Below are 20652 nucleotides of genomic sequence, written 5' to 3'. Positions count from 1 at the left end.
TCTCCTCGAACAAGAGGATCTCAGTGCACTGGGTGGCAGCAGAGGCAGGAGATGACAAACCCCCTGGACCACGGACAATTATTTTCTTCTGATTTCTTTATTATCTGGATTTTTTGTTGCTTTTTTTTTTTTTTTTTTAAGGCGGAGGTGGGAATTTCTCCTGTTCTGTTACAAACTGGAAAATGTGTACAGCACATTTATACATGGTTTGACACACGCTCAGCACCCCACGGGGCTGGTACATCAGCTAACACAAGGCTCAGGAGTGGAATTTCAGGCTTACAATGCCAGAGGAATGCCAGCCATTGCACACCAGAATTGGATACATTTAGAACAGCCTCTTGCTTTAGTACATGGTGCTACAGCGTGAACAAGCCAACCCTCTGCCTAGCACATGCATCCCTGACAGGCTGACTACACAGAACGTTCAGTCTCTACCTGGAAAATCTCTTTCAGTGGGACACGTTTACCCCTCTCCATGGATACATCACAACTTCGCCGAGCGCATATCCTACGAGCCAGCGAGCCCCTTCTATGTCTCTTCTCCCCTGACTGGGAATGACACTCTCACTAATGAGCTGTGCTTTTGGCAGGCTTGGCCGAAAGGAACCAGAACTGAATGAGAGGGGGAGGGTCTGACAGGAGAGCAACCAACTGGAACCTGTCATATGAGCTTCTGGCCAGACATTTCACCCTTCCCCGGTTCCACTGCTCTGGTGGCAATTCTCTAGTGGAAAGGGGAACCAACGTTAGAAGTGCAGTGAAGTGTCGCGTTACCACATTCTAACAACCACATGTATTTCACACTCAGGTCCATCTGAGGGCAGTCAAGACTGCAATCAAGAAAAAGATTTCAGAAGTATCGGTTCCCAATCCAAGATCTTATCAGCTGATGGAGGCTGGTTCTGGATTCCCATTGGCTGCTGCCAGTGTTCCATGGGGCCGGGCAGAGGCTGTAGTTTTTGCTAGCTTCCTGTCTTCCTCTGGTCCAGGCCTGCCCACCCCAGTCTGCAGGTGACTCTGTTAAAGACAGAAAATACAATCACAATTCCAGGGCCTGGCTCCCGGTTCCAAGCAGGATTTCCCACATGTGTGAGCAACATTCAGTAGAGAAGCCGTGAGATACGGCACCCAGAACAGCTGTGGGCCAGAGTAGGATGGGACCTCCAGAGCCATTCCAATCCTGTACCTCCGCCCCATGCCTGAGGGGGACCTCCTTTGCAGACTGTTACTTCCAAGTGAATTGGCCGTTCCCTTCAAGAGACTCTGGAACGGCCAACAGACCATGGGAAGGTATTCCTCTGGGCTCCTGCTTGAAACCAATGGCTACTGCAAGCCAATGGCCTTGATTCAGAGCCTGCTGCTGGTGCCCGTCAGAACTGCCAGTGGAAATCCCAAGAGTAGGCCCTGGCTCTCCAGGCTGGGAAAAGCTGGGAGCAGCCTTCTCAGCTTCTGAAAGAAGGGGAAAGTTACCACCCTCCAGAGAGTCCTTTTAGCTGTTGAAACAGCAGCATCCAGCCCTCCTCAGTAATCTGAGGGAAGGGAAAAAGGCTGGGGCCACCTCTAGAGAAAAGGCCAACCCCATAGCAATTGCCTGGATAAGCTAGGTGTCTGAGCCAGGTGCCACAGGGGGAAGGTGGGTTGAGAGGCCTAGGAGCAGGGTAGAAATGAGACAGGATAGAAATGGAGTAAATGTGCCTTTGGAATCACTACATGAGAACAGGACTTCCTGCAGCTCAGGCCACTGGCCTGGTTCCAGGCCTCCAGTGTAGACCACACCCCAATGCCTCACAGAGATGTATCCTGTCTCCCCCCCCCCCCCCCCCGCAACACACACACAAATAGCATACTGGCTTGCTGTGCCGGGAGGCATGCAGAGAAAATGTTCCTTCCTGACCTTGCAAGCAATCAGCTAATGGCTGGAAACAGGCAATCATCCACACAAGGGCAGAGTATGGCTGGGCTGCGTGAGGCCAAGGCTTTCCACAAGAGAGCAACAGCATGGAGCAACTGCACAGGAGAGCTGCCCCAGCAGCTTGTAAAAGGGGAGAAACCTGCTGGGTGCCTTGATCTAACTCACTACGGAGCTCTGGAGATGAAACACTGCCCAGATCAGGAGCTTTACGGCTACGGCTTCCTGGCTGGAAGCCCCAGGCACATTCCCTCAGTTCTGTACCTGGGAAGGTGGCTCTGCATGAGACCCTGCGGTTGCCATGATGGCATGGCCAGAAGAGCTCCCTCTGTCCGGCTGGGTCACCTGGGGCGGGATGCCTGGCTGAGGAGGTTCTTCATGGGCCAGTATGTTTACAGCAGCCTCAGCAACATCTTTGATGGACTGATTTTCCAGGGCCCTGGAGGCGTCAAAGAGCAGAGGGGAAGGGGGACACTGCATGCCATCTCCCACCACGTCTAAATCCTGCAAGAGAAAACATCCACCAGCAGGCTTCAAGGGGCTCAGTGGACTACAGAGTCGAGATTTGGGCCCCCTCTCTATATTACCCATTTATATCATAGAGCAAAGACCATGGGCCTGATTTTGCAAGGGCTGGGCACCCAGAACGCCACTGTAGGGGATCAGCAAGTCTGAAAGTCCTTGGAGAATCCAAAGGGAGCAGCTTTGCTGGCAGAGATCAGGCAACCCCTGATACTATCTGAAGCAGTTCCTAAGTCCATCAGGCTGCTAGAAACCAGTTTCACATGGGGGGCAGGGGATGCAGGGACAACCCCATTCCAGCTCCTCCAGATCTTCCTCCCAAATTGGCCACATTATTAGGGGCCTTTAGGGGTGGAAGGTGAGGACTGTTGGCTATGAAGACCAAATCCTGTGACCACAGGGCAGCAAAGACAGTGGTAGGGTAAGCTTCCCCCTCAATGCCCCATACCAACACAATTCAGCCCTGTCCTAAGCACTGGAACACCAGGAAATCCAGACTCACCATCAGATCAGTTTCTCTCTTCTCTCAAACCACACCAGTGCAAAAAGAAACCAGCCTGTCTGGGGCTTCACACTTATCTGATAACCAAGAGTTTGGTATGTTGGGTGCGGCCTGCTGGAGCCAGGACAGAAATCTGCCTTGCCCTAGCAGCTTTTCAGTCGGGGTGGCAATGCTGAACTTCCACTGAAGACAAGTCTGAGGACCCTGAGATCTGTAGCTCTGCATGACCTACCATCGCCCTGGAAACTGGATGACCAGGAAAGGGCGAACACACACAAATAACGTGCGGGGGCAGTAGGTTATTGTAGGAAATGAGAGAGGATCTCATTTCAATCTCTCAGGAGCCTGGTGGGCCCCACCCAAATTAGCACATTCCAGCAGAGCCCTGTCTGGGTGCTTGGACAGGCACTATTGCAAAGCCTTGCCACAGCCGCCTCTGTTTTGTTCCTCCACCCTGCCCTGCTCGCAGATACACTGCTGCTCTGTCTGCTGGATGTGCTGCCGATAATGTTGCCGTGAGAAGACGAGATTGGTCAGAGGCTGTTCAGGGAGGGTATTTGCTTTGGCTTTGGAGGGTGAAATGTCTGCCTTACGCTAGATAAAACGCAGAGGGGCTCTAGATGCTGACAAAGCTCTGAATCCTCAAGCAAGAGCATGGAGAGATTCCCTCATGGATCCCTATGGCAGAAGGAATTCCAGCCAGAGGAACGCCAGGTCCTGGATCACTTGCACCTCTAGCAAGACAGACCCAACAGCCTGGAGAAGTCACACACGCCAAACCTGTCCGCTCCTTTCCAGTCAGTAGTCATGCCCAGCTCACACAGCTCCCAAATTCCTGTCTGACCAACCATTCATGTCCTGCACAGGCCATGAGAACAGACACGTCTCCAGCTCCAGCACATTTCTGATCTGAGAAAATTCCTCCCACAAACACACAGCAGCAGGCCATTTCCACCATGCGAACATTTAAACCCCGGGGCAAAGAAAATGGACGCCCTGACCCAAGGCTCACGCAAGTCTGTGAAAAAGCATCTCCACAGTTGATCTAGATTCCTAAGGAGCAGCTTCAGTACTGGGGCTTTCAGGTTGCTGGATCAGTGGCACCGTCTCCTATGTGAATGCAATGGCTTCTAGGGGCCCTAGGGTTAAAAAGGCGCTCTCAGCATTCCTGTTTGGCTATTTTTAAGTGATTCTAAAAGTCTGCTTCGGGATAACGAGTGCAGGAGTTTGGCAATATCTAATTTAGAAAGCATGGCTGCTTCTCATTCAGAAGATAGTGCACCTGCAATATTTTTCTTTAAATACATTTCATTATGATTTTTCAAGATAGCAGCTTAACCCACATGCAGGACATGTCTGTAATCCACGGATTAAAATCCTTGTGTGTCCTTTTATGGGATGGACACAAAAAGCCGCTTTTAAAAAAAGCCCCTAAGTACAGCTTTAAATAGACCACCAGTTCCAAAGGAGCAATCGGGTTAAAACCTACCAAAACAAACATTTCCCAAACCCTCTGAATTCTCACTCCTCACATAAGATGGCTTTTTCTTCAATGATTAGAAACAAAACCAAGGACTCGACAGAGATACCAGCAACGGGCAAGTTGACCAGATGTCCCAATATTATCAGGACTATCCCAATACTGGGGGCTTTGTCATAGATAGGTGCCTATTGTACCCCTCTGGGCCCGATTTTTCATATTTGCTACCTTATCACCCTAGGCAAGTGGTGGGTGATGCTTAATCTCTAGCCACAGCTCACACCACTGTGCCTGCTTGTTGCATCTCCCATGAGCAGCACCACCAGAGGTAACACAACACTAGGTACTATGGTGAGAGTCCCAACCTTTCAGGAATCCCCTCAAAACTAGAGATCCTGCCCAGGGTTCTTGTTCTAAGGGTAAGGGGTCTGCCTTAGCTACCCAGACACTCCAATGTCATGCAGACCACGGCTTTTCAGTGACATCTGGTAACGTGCTTTGCAAAGGCAATGGGATCTGTAGCTTTATATCTCCTTAACCCCCCGCACCTCCTGAGATTTTACCATGCCTTTAGCATACACAGTGACAGCTATGCTCCTCTCTATTCACTGGCAGTGCTGGAGATCACGCCTGCACACCGCACTACAGCATACCACACGGCTGCTCCAACTTACGTCGCTGAACTCCAGGGGTAAGCTCTCTGTGGGCTGGAGCTCAGCAGTGCTCAAGTACAGATCCGTAGAGGCAGCGCCCAGCTCCTCAGGAACAGCCAGCACCTGCTCAGGTACATACATGGGAGGCGGCAGTTGGAGATGGAGCGGACAGCAGGGATTCTCAGAAAGGCTTACAGGAACCGGCTTGTTGCAGGGCACTTCCTCTAACCCTGGGCACAGCTTAAACAAAGTCTGGTTGGCATCCTGACAAATATCTGAGAAGATGCAGTCAAGGGGAACATACAGAGTCTGGCAGAGAAACCAGCTACCAAAAGGTGTCCGTCCTGGGACACAAAGCAGAAGCCAAAGCATAGACTCAAGAGACCAGGGATCTAGTGCTGAACTGCTCTGTGAGCATGTCCAAGTGTGCATGGCCCAGCTGTAAAATGGGGATATCATTGGTAGCCTTTGTGGGAAGAAGAGGAGGCTGTGAGGCTTAGCTAAGTGCTTGTAAAGCACTTCCACCCAAATCCTCAGATGGACAATGTTAGAAAAGCAATATAGTGTGTGACTGCAGATAAATTGTAAGTATCTGCACAATCTTCTAACATTTAATATGCAACAGAGCTCAATATTTATACCGATGCGCACACAGCTTTTTCCAAATCTAGGAATTTAGTTCTGAATTTTCATCCCTTTTGTACCTAAAAGTGCCCAGAGGAAAAATTATTCCTGACAATAACGTAAATGGGATTTACTGCTTTTCATCAAAACAGAACAGAGCTCCAATGCAGCCCAATTCTAAGGCTATCCAGCAGCAGACAGTCACTGGAGACTGCCACTTGCTCACTATCGAAACAAGAAGAACAATCCCCTGCTGAAGACGACAGACTGATTTCCTGTTTCAAGACCACTTAAAGCATTCCTGCCAAATTTAAATTTCATGAGTAACTTGTGGCCAATTACCGTTACAAAGAACTCCTGAGATTACTGTACCTGAAAAATTTGCAAAGTTTCCCCCTATTTGTTCACTTTGCAAATGACAGTGCTCCAACCCAAATGGCTAGTGACTTAGGCACTTAACTGTTTTTTCAGAGACTGGGTGCTCAGCATGCTTGGAGAAATCAGGCTCAGTTAAGGTGTCTCAAATCAGACTCATCCACAAAAAGTAAAGGCACACAAAAATAACTAGTTACTAGATCTTTGTGCAGAGTTACTTGCATAACTTCCCTTCTTATGCAAGGCAACAACTGCAAGAAAAATATTAAAAACAGAGTGATTGTAAAAGCACAAACCAGCAGGGAACTCCAACGCAGGCAAAGGAACCAAAACAGCTTTTAACTCATTTTTGTTTTTAAAATCCCCCCCCCCCCCCAAGAAATCTCTTAATACACCAATAAGATTCTGGGACAGATTTTAAAAGCTAGTAATTCAAACTAAGAGAATATGCACTGAGCCTACACCAGAAGAGTCTAGGTTTATCAGATGCTCAAGGGTGGACACTGTCAGAAAATAGGCTCCGTATAAAAAGCAGGGCAGGGCTCCAGATTTTCATCTCTCCCAGTGACTCCAGCTCAAGTGTTTAGTTTAGAGGTCAGAACATGATTTATCAAACTCACCAATGACACCTGGAACAGAAGAATCCAGCTGGGTTCTGTCTGTTTCATGTATCACCAACAATCTAGTTTCCTGAAAATCAAACAGAGCTGAGGAGTCTAGCAACAATGCACGGAACAGAATAGATTACAGATGGTTCTCCTACAACTATCAGCTCAGCAGGTCTGGCCAAAGTAAAATCTTATGTGTGTCAGTAAAGAGACATGAATCAGACATAAGAGAAGACATGTTTTATACAATCCATTCATTGCCTGCACTATGCTAAACAAGCCAGCTGCAAATGTCTCCTGGGTTAAGCCATTTAAGGGTATTTAACCCAGTTTTATTTTACATGCACAGGGACTGTGCAGAAACAATGGCCATTTCCTGCCCCACATCTGTTCCCTGTGTGCTTTCGGACTCAGGTCTGCTGACTTTGTTTTGTTACTAAACTTCATAATTTCCTCTGCTGCCAGCTTTACTCAGACAACTTGACTCTGGGAGAGGAAGATGGAATTTACTTTGAATCACATCAACAACTGTTAAAACTGAGGTCTGAATGCAGCACCAAATTCCACCTCTAGTGTGAACCCTTACAGACAACAGGGGCTGGATGTGTGTAACTGGAGGCAGAACATGGCTTATTACTATGGGGATGTAGGAGCTGGAAAGAATCCAGTGAGAATCGGGGGGCTGGCCCACTATTTTCTGCAAGCCAAGCACACTTGCTCTGACATCACTGACAAACATGCCATGGAGACAGTATGAGACTCTCTGTTCAGTGCAGAAGTGCACCTAAATAAATACAAGCCATCCTCGCTGAAAGTCCAAGATACATTCCAGAAAATTTGGACTTGCAGTGAAACAACTTAAAGCAGGGAATTTTTTTCTGTGGCTGACTTCAATTTGCACAAACTGCGTGTGTGTGTGTGTGTGGGGGGATGCGCGACTTAAGAGCAGAGAACGGGAGGACTTATAATGCATCAATTCCTACAAGTGTCAACAACTTCAGAGCAGAATGGACATATACCGGGGCGACTTACAGCAGGGACGTCCTGTAGTACCCTTCAGTGACTCTAAATAAAATAGGGCAGATCTAGGGACCTGTGACAATTCCTAGTGGCACTAAGCTTTATTCTTAAATCACAAAAGGCTCCACCCAATACTTCCTTGATCTAGATGTTTATCAGTATCTACAGCAGGGGTGGGGAACTTTACTGGGTTGGGAGCCACTGACCCACAGAAAAATCAGTCAGGGGACACACACAAGTGAGAAGCGGGGAAAAATCCCTCTCTGTGGCCCGACTGAGGAGAAACACACTCCCCTTGCACACCAGAGCCTAAGGGGCCCCAGCCTGGTAGATTTTGTGTGCTGGGGCACCAGCATGGGCTCCCCAACGCTGGGTGGGGGAGGGCTTAAGTCTCAGGGGCTAGATCCAGCCTTCATCCAGCCCCCAGGCCTGCAATTCCCCACCCCTGATCTACAGCCCGGATTCTTCAAGGATTACATTATATGCATTTAAGAGCAAGTTACTTCCATCTTAGTGTAACACAGATGGAAGTTAGCCTGTAGCTGCCTTGTAACCTATACTTCGCTTGTTGCTTCTCACTGAATTGGCTGTTCCCTTTAGAGACACTAGAACAGCCAACAGACCACAGGAAGGCATTTCTTTGGGCTCCTGCTTGAAACCAATAGCTACAGCAAGCCAATGGCCTTCATTCAGGGCCAACAGAAACAAGGATCAAAACAGCAGTCACCCCGGTATCCATCATGCTGCTGGAGTAGAGTCTCTACAGCTGGGAGGATAAAAGGATACGCGTGAGGCAGTGTCTGGTCATCGGGAGAGACTGACTGGAACATCGAATGTCATCGACAAAGGCCAAGCACCGCTGGCTGGAACGAGTAGTGTGTGCCTGCGAAGAAGCCCAAGAGAACAGGTTAGAGCCACGCAGAAGGACCACCCCGCTGCTGACTGAAGAGAGACCTGCCACTTGATGGGACTTATACACTCAGCTAGCAGAGCAGGATATAAGCTTTGTGTTGACATGGTTGTCAGAAAGAATTCAAATGCGGAGGCAGCTGGCAATTTCTAAGCATGTACTGAAATTTCTTGCCTTACAGCAGATTCTCAACCTGAGAGTTGGAAACCAGCATGCCCTTCTCAGATTGCTTTTTTTGGGGGGAGAGAGGTGTCATTATGGAAAGGCCCAAAGAAGTTTAAAATCAGTCCCATTCTTTTCCTCTAATTTCATGCTAACATTTAGGTGGCAGGCTCTCTCTCAAACAGTGGTACAGAAACAACTGCTTCAGTCAAATTTCAATTTTGGTTTCTTCTGCACAACACAAGGTGGCAACATTTGGGTGCCCAATGCTTAACTCTCCCTGCTCCACCAAAAAAAGAATTTCCATTGAATGACAAATGATGAAAACGTATCTCTACTCCTATTAGTCTCTTGCTCTCCACCCCTTTCTTTAAAAGGAAACATTCTCCAGATCGGCATGTTGGGCCTACATAATAACTGCTTCTGTCCTTTTAATAGAAGCAGCTCCACAGAACTCCACACTCAATGGCTGAAGTACCATATATCAAGCAAGCATCTGCCAGGAGTAAGTATTTATGGCTGACGTACACATCCCTAGAGACAGGGCTTTACAATGGAAAATCTGGTAGGACTGGAAACACATGGAACTTGCTGGAATGATCCCCACGAGAAGGGGAGGGAGAGGAAACCTGGGAGCTAAGTGAATCTGAAACTCACACAGGCCTGAGATTTAATTCCCTGCTTGTGTCGACAGCACGAAGTACCTGTTGGGCCGCACCCTCGGTTGCCAACATCCGACGTTCCTTCAGCTGGCGGTGCAGGAGAGCCTCCACGCCGTAGCGCTGCCGATAACGCCGGAGACACTTCAGTCGCTTCAGGTTCTCACGCTCCTTGGCCAGAAGCCCCTCTGGGCCTGTCAGAAGGCTGCTCCCTGGGAGACACAGAGAGAAGGTAACTGGCCTGAAACAACATTGCCCAAACCACAGCAGCATCAGCTTAAACACTCCTCTGTGTAGCAAGGACTCCGTCGTTCACTACTGAATGAGACCGGGGATCCATTTCCTATGCAGGGAGCCAGATCATTTAGCTAGCCATGGAGGGCCTTCAACTGCTGACTCCTTGCTTAGGGTGGTACTGAACAGCTCCACATTCAGGTGGTGGTTAGTTCTGCAGTTAGGGCAGGAAATAAGCCTGTAGGTAATATCTGACCAGCACAGTGCAGCCTCCAGTAAGCTCGTCCTATTACTGCAAGGAGCACAAAAGGAATCTCTAGGTACATCAGGCAGTCTGTAAGCATTTTTAAAGGACTCCTCCCTTCTGGAAACTGCCGATGGGTCAAACTGGTATTCGGACTCTAGCATAGGAATTCCCACAATTAGAATTACAATTTGACTTGTTTTATAGATTATTCCAAAGTTGACTCCATGAGCTATTTTAAAAGTTTATTTATGTGCAAATGTTGTGCTGTTAGTGTTCATAACTTTGCATTTACCTGAATGTTTGTCTGGGACTTTTCCCATCAAGTTATCGGTTTATAAAATGTTTTATAAAATACTAGAAGATTCATCCAGCGTTGCTCAAGTCAATTCATTTAAATCATTGCTTCAGGATGGGGGCTGAGGGATTCAGTATGCAGGCTTCCCCAGGGAGAGAGGACTACCTCAGCCCTCTCTCACTGCAGCAGCTTGAGGCCAAGCGAGAAGTGCCTCTCCATGGGCTCTGCAGCTCCAGGGGGCACAGCCGGGGAAGCGGTGCATGTCCCCAGGCTGAACAGGTTCATGTTCATCTGCCCCCTGCGCTCCCCAGCCAGAGCGAGGAATGCAGGAAACTCTGCATCTTCCTTTCACTCTCTGACAAAGGGGAATAGCCAGCAATGTCCCTGTAGGAACAGGGATGGGTGGAGGGGGGAAGCTTCAGCCCCCGGCACTCCTTAAAGGGTACCTGGGGGTGGGAGGTTCGGGGCTAGGTCAGTCCTGGATGGGGAGGGAGGGGGAAATGCCCTCAGTCAGCCCCTTTCACCTGCCTGGTGATTCTGTCTCTTTCTCTGTATGACAGGAGAGAGGAACAATCCATCCCATTCTGGGTACATCCCATTTTCCTGGCATAACCAAACCCTTGCCTCGCTTTAAGCTATGATAAGAGGAAGCTGTATATTAAATGTTGTGGTCTTAGCTCTGACCATTTAGGAGCAGTTCTTGAACAGACAAACTTTCGCAAATATATGAGACTGAATGTATTCTTCATGCGGTTCTACAGCACATCTGGCTACATGATGCAACATTTCACTAGCTGCACTATAAGCAAACACCCGCCTCCCAAGATCATCTTCTAGACCTCAGGAAGTTAGCAGAAGGCCAGTGCCTCTCCCGCAGACCTTGGGATGCCCCATGGCCACCTCTGCTTCTCCCATTTTCTTTTTGTAAATGATAAGCATGAAAATTGTATCCATATGAATTTTGTACGTATTTTATACAAGTATGACCGTGTATACATGGGAAATTGAACAAAGTTTGGAAGAAGTCTGCCAGGAAAAGATAAGGCCATGGCATGGACTTAGGGGTGCATGCACTGGAGCGTGCCTTCTGCCTGGAACGTAAGGAGCAGAGGATAAAGATGGAATGAGACTGGCGCTAGTCAAGGAAATAATTGTCTCATACATTTAACACATCATCTTCCCAATGGAGAAAGCTTTAACTAATGCTCACTCCCCTTTTTTCCTGTGCTTGGAGCATCTAAGGATTGAGGTTCCCCCGGATTCATAGGAAAGGCTTTCTAACACGGACGGAGGAAGCTGCAGCATTGGTTAAAGCTTTCTCTGCTGATGGAGGCCATTCTGCCAGTCCTCAGTCCCCACACCAAGGCCAAATCTACAAGAGAAGCTTTTGCAATACAGCATGTAAATTTGGGGCATGATTTTTGGCAACATTTCTATTCTGGCCTAAACCGCAGTGTAAACAGTTATACCAGCATGAAGATCTTTGACTGGCATAGCTTATTTTACCTATCAAACCATTATTGTACAAACTGCATACACATGAGGAAGACTTGCCAATACAGCCAGAATTCTTTTCTCGTGTAGACAAAGACTTGCACACCCTAACATTTTATTAAAAAACAAACCAGGAAATCCCATACAGAAAATAATTTCTCTCTGAGTTCAGGTTCTGCAGGCTTGTCTCCTCACAGTACTGCAAATGTTAAAGAGCAAGGAAATCAGACAACTTTCATGCCCACCATGAGACCAATCTTCAAGCACTAGGCCCACCAGACAACACTAATACACTGAAGAACTGAAATCACCCATAAGAAATAAAGGTCAGTGTATGGATTATACATGTACCGTGTCCTGTGGCCAGAGGAATACAGACTTATAGTTTTCTGGACCAGTACTTGCCTATGGCTTCATGCTCTCCTTTGCGGCTGTGCAAGTATCGACGTTTCTTCTCTTTCAGGAGGTGCTGGAGTCGTTTGAATTGGTCTATGTACAATGACTGCAAACGGATCAGCTTCTCACGCATGATCAAGGCCACCTCCTCAGCTGTGTACACACCAGCGTGTCTGTAAAACATGAGCTTTAAGAACACTTGCCAATAGCCTTGAAATAGCACAAGAGGTAGCCTAGAGTAGCACACCTGTGATAGTGAAGCGATCTAACCAAGAAGTGAGATCTACAAGCTAACCCAGTGCGTAGGAATCTACAGACAGGGAGCGGAGGTGGTTACATTCTAGAGATATACAAGATTGATCTGGTCACACTGGAGCAATGCAGGATTTTATTCTGCATCCTCCAGAATACTGAGCATGGCATTGACGTCACAGACTTCAAAGAAGGTCAGAGGACAACAGACCACTAAGGACCACCTAGCCCTGCACCCACTCTCTGAGAAAGGCTAAAACTAGATGCCTTTTTTGTGAAATAACAGCTTCTTTTCAACTACACCTCACAGAAGGAATTTTATTCCTGACCCTATTTGGAGATCAGCACGTGGGGTCACTGACAAGAAACACCATTTGCAATGTTTAGCTGTAACATTATTGAAGATGCTGTTTCTCTTCCTAGAACTGTCACTTAAGGATCTAAATGTAGCAGCAAGCTCCCCATCCTATACAACTAACAAGCATTCCCCATGGGTCTTACTTCAGAGGATCCTCCTGATCGCTGTCAATGCTTTCAGCTTCACTATCAGGGTCCCCTCGCCACGTTTGATCCACTGTCACAGGTTCTTGTTCTCCATCGCTCCAGCTGTCCTCATCTAAAAGGAAAGAAGCCCATTACGAACAGGCCATCAGCCCCGCTTCCAGAAAGCTGTTACTCAAGCACAGCACAACCAACAGTCGGGCAGCAGAGGAGGAGACAACCAAACTCTTCAAGAGACAAACAGGTCACATCATAGACATCCCAATTCCCAAACAGAAAACAGCCTGGTTAAGCTCCAGAGTTTGCATGGGAAAGTCTCCAGTTAATCTGAACTGTCAAAATACAGAGCTCCTATCTCTGCTACCACGAAAACCAAAAACTGCCCGCCTGCTCCCTGCTAAACTGTCCCTGCAGGACAGAAACTGCATCTCCTGCACCTAGTTGTGTCCATTTATTAGGGCAGAGGTCTTCATCAGGGATATGCAAAGGTCCTTCAGGATGTAAATCAACTCATCCAGATATTTGCCTGGTTTCACAACAGGCTACATAAAAAGCACTAGCAAAGTCAGTACTAGGGATGTTAAATATCGGTTAACGGACTAGTCGATTAACCTCATGAATTCTTATTGGTTAGTCGACTATTCTATAGTCCCCGGGGGTGGGGCTGGAAGTTAGTGTATCAGAAGCAGCAGCGTGGGGTGCCAGGTGGGAGCTATTCCACAAGGGGAGTCAATTTTAAATCAGCGCTCCTCGTGGACCGGCTGCCTGTCGCCCCATGCTGCTGCCTCTGATACAGAGGCAGCAGCACAGGGTAGTAGCAGCCCCTGTCCAGGAATGGGGCTGAGCTCCCAACCTGGCATGAACCCGAACCAGGCTGCCTGCCCACCTGGCTCTTAATACACTTTAAATGCAGAGCCACAGCGAGTGTAGGTCCTGGACCCAGCTCAAGCCAGGACTGAGCTGGACTGCTGGCCAGCCTGCTAAAAAACTTACTGGAGCTGAGGGGGGAGGAGGAGAATGTGTGTAGTCTATAGCATTAACCTATAAGCTTTTGCTTATCGGTTAATCGATATAAAAAACTGAAAGTAGGACAAATTACAAAGGATGAATATAGACAAACAGCACAGGAATGCAGGGGCAAGATTACAAAGGCAAAGGCACAGAATGAGCTCAAACTGGTTACGGGAATAAAGGGAAACAAGAAGACGTTTTATAAATACATTAGAAGCAATAGGTAGACCAAGGAGAGGGTAGGTAGGCCCACTGGTTAGTGAAGAGGGAGAAACAGTAACAGGAAACTTGGAAATGGCAGAGATGCTCAATGACTTCTTTGTTTCGGTCTTTACCGAGAAGTCTGCAGGAATGCCTAACATAGTGAATGCTAGTCAAAAGGGGGTAATTTTAGAAGGTAAAATAAAAAAAGAACAAGTTAAAAATCACCTAGAAAAGTTAGATGCCTGCAAGTCACCAGGGCCTGATGAAATGCATCCTAGAATACTCAAGGATCTGATAGAAGAGGTATCTGAGCCTCTAGTTATCATCTTTGGAAAATCATGGGAGACAGGAGAGATTCCAGAGGACTGGAAAAGGGCAAATATAGTGCCCATCTATAAAAAGGGAAATAAGAACCCAGGAAACTAGAGACCAGTTAGTTTAACTTCTGTGCCAGGGAAGATAACGGAGCAAGTAATTAAGGAAATCATCTGTAAACACTTGGAAGGTGGCAAGGTGATAGGGAACAGCCAGCATGGATTTGTAAAGAACAAATCATGTCAAACCAATCTGATAGCTTTCTTTGATATGATAACGAGTCTTGTGGATAAGGGAGAAGCGGTGGATGTGGTATACCTAGACTTTAGTAAGGCGTTTGATACGGTCTTGCATGATACTCTTATCAATAAACTAGGTAAATACAACTTAGATGGGGCTACTATAAGGTGGGTGCATAACTGGCTGGATAACCATACTCAGAGAGTAGTTATTAATGGTTCACAATCCTGCTGGAAAGGCATAACAAGTGGGGTTCCGCAGGGGTCTGTTTTGGGACCGGCTCTGTTCAATATCTTCATCAACAATTTAGATATTGGTATAGAAAGTACACTTATTAAGTTTGCAGATGATACCAAACTGGGAGGGATTGCGATTAATCTGGAGGATAGGGTCATAATTCAAAATGACCTGGACAAATTGGAGAAATGGTCTGAGATAAATAGGATGAAGTTTAATAAAGACAAATGCAAAGTGCTCCACTTAGGAAGGAACAATCAGTTTCACACATACAGAATAGGAAGCGACGGTCTGGGAAGGAGTACGGCAGAAAGGGATCTAGGGGTTATAGTGGACCACAAGTTAAATATGAGTCAGCAGTGTGATGCTGTTGCAAAGAAAGCAAACATGTTTCTGGGATGTATTAACAGGTGTGTTGTGAGCAAGACACGAGAAGTCATTCTTCCATTCTACTCTGCGCTGGGGTTAGGCCTCAATTGGAGTATTGTGTCCAGTTCTGGGCACCGCATTTCAAGAAAGATGTGGAAAAATTGGAGAGGGTCCAGAGAAGAGCAACGAGAACGATTAAAGGTCTAGAGAACATGACCTAAGAGGGAAGGCTGAAGGAATTGGGTTTGTTTAAGTTTAGAAAAGAGAAGATTGAGGGGGGACATGATAGCAGTTTTCAGATATCTAAAAGGGTGTCATAAGGAGGAGGGAGAAAACTTGTTCATCTTGGCCTCTAAGGATAGAACAAGAAGCAATGGGCTTAAACTGCAGCAAGGGAGGTTTAGGTTGGACATTAGAAAAAAGTTCCTATCTGTCAGGGTGGTCAAACACTGGAATAAATTGCCCAGGGAGGTTATGGAATCCCCATCTCTGGAGATATTTAAGAGTAGGTTAGATAAATGTCTATCAGGGATGGTCTAGACAGTATTTGGTCCTGCCATTAGGGCAGGGGACTGGACTCGACCTCACGAGGTCCCTTCCAGTCCTAGTATTCTATGATACACTATTACAACACTAGTCAGTACAAACTAAAATTTCATATTGATAATGACTTGCTTATACTACTCTTTATACCATACTCTGAAATGTAAGTACAATATTTATATTCCAATTTATTTTATAATTACAGGGTAAAAATGAAAAAGCAAGCAATTTTTCAGTAATAGCGTTATTTCAGTAATAGTGTCTGATTTTGTAAGCAAGTAAGTTTAAATGAGGTGAAGCCTGGGGGTACACAAAACAAATCGGACTCCTGCAAGGGATATGGTACTCTGGAACGGTTGAGAGCCACTGTATAGGGCACAGAACCTGCAAGCTGAAGTAGTAAGGGTATTCTTCAGATAGGATAGTAAGAGGAGCACTTGAACAGATGTTTACTAATTAAATTTCACAAATTCATTTGGATGCATTGTCCCATGTTTTACAGGAGGGGAAAACCTAAGCCCAGAAAGGCGTAGCTTAACTAGGGTAACACCAGGAGATCCTGACTTAGGGTCCAGTGATGAGACCAGTAAGCACAGTCTATCTTAAGACACAATGGTTTTTTACCACAGATCCCTTGGGATTGTTCCTTTTCCTCTTAATTGGGTGACTGTGTTATTGGTTCCTCTTGTATTTTAGCCCCAGAGAGCGCAGCTTCCCCCAAATTCATTTATTCTCATCTGTTTCATTCGAAACTCTTACCTAGGATTCGACTAGCTTCACTGCGGCTGCTTTCTGCTGTCTGGGAGCCCGGCTCCGTCTTTGCATAAGTGCTAAGTTGGCAAAGAAGAGTCTCGCCCATAGGTCCAGGGCTGGATTTCTTCAGCTGGGCTTGATGTGCCAGCACATTTCTGCGGGTATGTTCAGCACAGAATGATACCCTGCGGGGACAAAACAAAATGTTGTATGGCTCGCAGAATTCATAGCTTCCAATCAGCAAGGCAAACACAGCAATATAGTGAAAAGTATTCACTGGCACTTGGCTTAGAAAAGGAGTCATCTCCACTTCTTTCCTCCAACACAATGATAAATTCAAGCAACTCTGACAGTCATTTGTATAGTTCCTAATATATTAAAGAATATATGATTGACAAACCACACGCACAACCACTGAAATGCAGTTACCTCTGCCATGAAGGTGGCAGCCACATGGCCTAGCAGTAAGATGAGGGGACGAGGTCAAGCCCTCCCTCTTACAAAAAACTGATACTAGGATTTTTAATGACCCACGTGCATAGGGCTGAACATCTTTACCTCACAAGGACTCCACTCAAAATTCCGGGGATTCAAATATTTGTGATCTCAGAGGGCGTACTTATTTCCAAACTGACACTATGACTGTTGAAGATAAAAATCTGCAGTGATGCCAGCACCAGGAAACAAACATTACACAATTCTCCAGCCCCTTTCACCCAAGGATCTCAAAGCACTTTATAAGCATTAATGAACTTTTAATTCCTCTATCAGATAATTACTCCCACTTTGCAGATGGCTAAAGACAGACTGACTTGTTCAAGGTCCCACAATGAGAAAGCAGCCTAACTAGGACTAAAACTAAAACTCCTGGCTCCTTGTATTGTGCCTTAGCCATGGGATTGATACTTCGCATGACAAGATATTCCTGCCAAGCCACTTTAATTCTACCAGCACCTACCCGTCCTTCTTCTCAGTTTTGGGAGCAGCATTTGGACACCTCTTCCCATTCTTAGTTGAGACATAGCTGCACTGTTTGAAGGGAGCATTCCGGTCTTCTAGGATGTGCTTAATGCAGAATTCTTGCCCTTCCAGCCGAGGCTGGGAACACTGACGGTGTGTGAAGGCACAAGGCAAGGGTTCCTGGGGCCTTGGCACAGGGGTAACACGCCCCCGACTTGATGGCAAGACGTGGATCCGGATTCTGTTCATGCCTACACATGCAACAGACACGTACAGATAATTGTTATATCTAGAGCAAACCCCACAAGCTAGTACAACTGATCAGCCTCTGTTATCATCATCAAAGGGACCAAATAATTTGTCAAAGTGTTGGTATAAATCCCTGTGCTATACAGACAGTGTCCTGGCACAAAATAAGACACCTCAGTACTACAAGACAGAATAGGACGAGGGAATCCTTCCTACAGTCTTGGTTTATTCTGCTCTTCATTGGGAGGTGGGAGCTTCATGGCATCTCTGGTCACTTTGCCACTTCCGTCCCCTGCATTCACATTGTGCTGTCTGGCAGTGGAGGTCCCAAAACAGAAGAGGATGGGGAGAGGCCCAACTCAGACTCTTTGCCATTCAGACCCAGGCACATTTTTTGTGCCATGACTGTCTCCTCAGCAAGGAGGAAAAACATGGAAGGGGAGGGTCTGTTCTCCAGATAGCCCCTTCCAGGGTGAGAGTCACCTGCATCCCACCCCTGCCACAGAGAACTAGGACACCCCTTTGCCAAGACTCACCCACCACATTCTGCCGTGGGCTCAGGGGCCACAATCCCACCCCCACCCTAAGGCCCTGACAGGTGTCGGGAAAGGAAGGGGAGGCCCCAGCCAGAGTCACGGGCTCTGTGCTGTGTCCCTGCCCTGAAGAGCTTCCAACCCCACTTGGGAATGTGAATCTGAAACATGCCCTGGGGGAGGCAGACCCCCCCCCCCAGCTGCTTCCCTGGACCGCAGACCTCACAGGATGGTTCCCCCCCAACTTTCCCCAGCCCCCCTCATGGGCTTCCCCCACAGGCTGACCCCCAAGCCGCTCTCCCCTCCCCTCCCCCCCCCACAGGCTGACCCCCAAGCCGCTCTCCCCTCCCCTCCCCCCCACAAGCTGACCCCCAAGCCGCTCTCCCCTCCCCCCACAGGCTGACCCCCAAGCGGCTCTCCCCTCCCCCCCCACAGGCTGACCCCCAAGCCGCTCTCCCCTCCCCCCCCCACAGGCTGACCCCCAAGCCGCTCTCCCCTCCCCCCCCACAGGCTGACCCCCAGCTGCTTCTGACTCCCCCCACCCCCACAGGCGGTCCCGAACACAGGCCGCCCCCAGGCTCTGCCCCCTGCCTCCTACGGGCTGGTCCCCCTAACTCCCCGCAGGTTCCCCCCTCAGCGCCGCCATTTTGCCTGGGGGGGGGGCCGCGCCATCGGCCTAGCAAGGAAACACCGCCGCCATCTTACCTCGCCCGCGCCTAGACCGACTGGCGCCCGCCCCCGCCGCACCATTGGCCAGACTCGCCACCAATCCAGGAACGGGAAGGAGGCCGCCCCGTCGCGGCCATTGGAGGAGAGACCCATCAGTCCGGGAGCCGAGGCCAGCCCCCTGCAGGGACGGGAGGGGGGGCGGGGAGAGCAGGCTTCTGAGGAGTGGGGGAAGGGCTGGAGGGGAGGGGAGGGGAGGGGAGGGGGAGGAGTGGGGGAAGGGCTGGAGGGTGTGGGTAATGCAGGGGGAGAGAGAGGAGGGGGTATGGACCATGGGGTAGGACTACTGTTGGGAGGGCGGGGCAGGAGAGGCTGGGCTGGGGGGGCAGGAAGGGGAGGGGATGGTGGTGGGGAAGTAGGGCAGGAAGCAAAGGGCAGAAGATGGGGCTGGGCTGATCAGGAGGGTATGGCTATGGAGGGGAAGGAAGAGGGAGGCAGAGCTGGGCAGGTCAGGAGTGGGGAGGGGATGGCTATGGAGGTGGAGAGGCTGGGCTGGCGGGGGAAGGGATGGGGCTATAGGTTGGGGTGCATTTTGAAGCAGAGGAATCCTGCGGCATTACCCCTCCCCAAAAGCACCCATAGGCAAACTGGTGATGAAACAGCCCAGCCCCCCCTGCCTGGGGCATGTGGTGTCCCCAAGCTGGGCATCCAGAGCTCTTTCATTCACTAAACACACAGGCTGCGTCTAGAGCGGCATGATTTTCCGGAAATGCTTTTAACGGAAAAGTTTTCCGTTAAAGCATTTTCGGAACAGAGCATCTAGATTGGCACGGACGCTTTTCCGCAAAAGCCCTTTTTGCGGAAAAGCGTCCGTGCCAATCTAGACACGCTTTTCCGCAAAAAAGCCCCTATCGCCATTTTCGCGATCGGGGCTTTTTTGCGGAAAACAAATCTGAGCTGTGTGAGCTTTTTGTGCAAAAGCTTTGAGCAAAAGGGACTTTTGCCTGAACGGGAGCAGAATAGTATTTCCACAAGAAGCACTGATTTCTTACAGTAGGAAGTCAGTGCTTTTGCGGAAATTCAAGCAGCCAGTGTAGACAGCTAGCAAGGTTTTCCGGAAAAGCGGCTGATTTTCCAGAAAAACTGGCCAGTCTAGACACAGCCACAGTAATTCTTGAAGAGGAAGAGAAAATGAGGCTGGACTTGGCCAAGTCAGATCCAGTTCCTGGCTCTGGGTGCATCTGTCTGTCTCTAGGCCTCAATTCTGCTGCTGCCCACAGTGATCTGCCTAGCCTAAACTCAGGGCTGGAAGGACAAACCGGTAGCAGGTTTAACACAAGCCAAAGGAAGCACTTCACATAACACAGTCAGCCTGTGGAACTCCTTGCCTGAGGATGCTGTGAAGGCCAAAAAAAAAAAGAAAAAAAAAGTGGAGGTTAGGTCCATGGCTATTAGCCAAGACGAGCAGGGGTGGTGTCCCTAGTTTCTGTTTGTCAGAAGCTAGGAATGGGTGACCAGTTTATTCCCTCTGGAATGAACACTGTCCACTGTCAGAAGACAGGATGCTGGCTAGATGGACCATCATAGAGCAAGTTTAGCTGCTATGCTGCTTCCCAGTTGCTCTTGCAGTAACGCTCCCCTTCCAACCAGTTCCATAATGGCTACTGCTATAGCAAACTAGCCACACTCAACCGGCCAAATAGCCACATGTGGCTAGTGGCTTTCC

The 20652-nt window shown here is 48.4% G+C and overlaps 1 protein-coding gene and 2 non-coding genes across 4 annotated transcripts; all 3 read right to left on the bottom strand.

Moving 5' to 3' along the window:
• Positions 1-78: 78 nt before the first annotated feature.
• On the bottom strand, positions 79-19097 carry KANSL2 (KAT8 regulatory NSL complex subunit 2). 2 transcript variants are annotated; one of them, XM_075902016.1, is made up of 10 exons: positions 18966-19097; positions 17477-17729; positions 16525-16703; positions 12847-12961; positions 12099-12266; positions 9473-9635; positions 8483-8579; positions 5091-5344; positions 2177-2416; positions 79-1020 (listed from the first exon to the last, which is right to left on the bottom strand). In XM_075902016.1, exons 2-10 carry the CDS (start codon positions 17725-17727, stop codon positions 886-888), a joined length of 1602 nt encoding a protein of 533 aa, XP_075758131.1. In that variant the 5' UTR covers positions 17728-17729; positions 18966-19097; the 3' UTR covers positions 79-885. The 2 variants fall into 2 exon arrangements, with proteins under 2 accessions (XP_075758131.1, XP_075758132.1); XM_075902017.1 differs by lacking the exons at positions 2177-2416; positions 18966-19097.
• Positions 1224-1360, bottom strand: LOC112547140 (small nucleolar RNA SNORA2/SNORA34 family). The gene has a single exon (XR_003090887.2). It is a non-coding gene; the product is annotated as a small nucleolar RNA SNORA2/SNORA34 family (small nucleolar RNA).
• On the bottom strand, positions 8260-8395 carry LOC112547139 (small nucleolar RNA SNORA2/SNORA34 family). The gene has a single exon (XR_003090886.1). It is a non-coding gene; the product is annotated as a small nucleolar RNA SNORA2/SNORA34 family (small nucleolar RNA).
• Positions 19098-20652: the final 1555 nt, after the last annotated feature.

This window comes from Pelodiscus sinensis, chromosome 19, assembly GCF_049634645.1.
Source record: "Pelodiscus sinensis isolate JC-2024 chromosome 19, ASM4963464v1, whole genome shotgun sequence".
NCBI classification, from domain to species: Eukaryota; Metazoa; Chordata; order Testudines; family Trionychidae; genus Pelodiscus; species Pelodiscus sinensis.
Note: the sequence above shows the minus strand (reverse complement) of the source record. Positions and strands in the feature narration are given on the sequence as shown.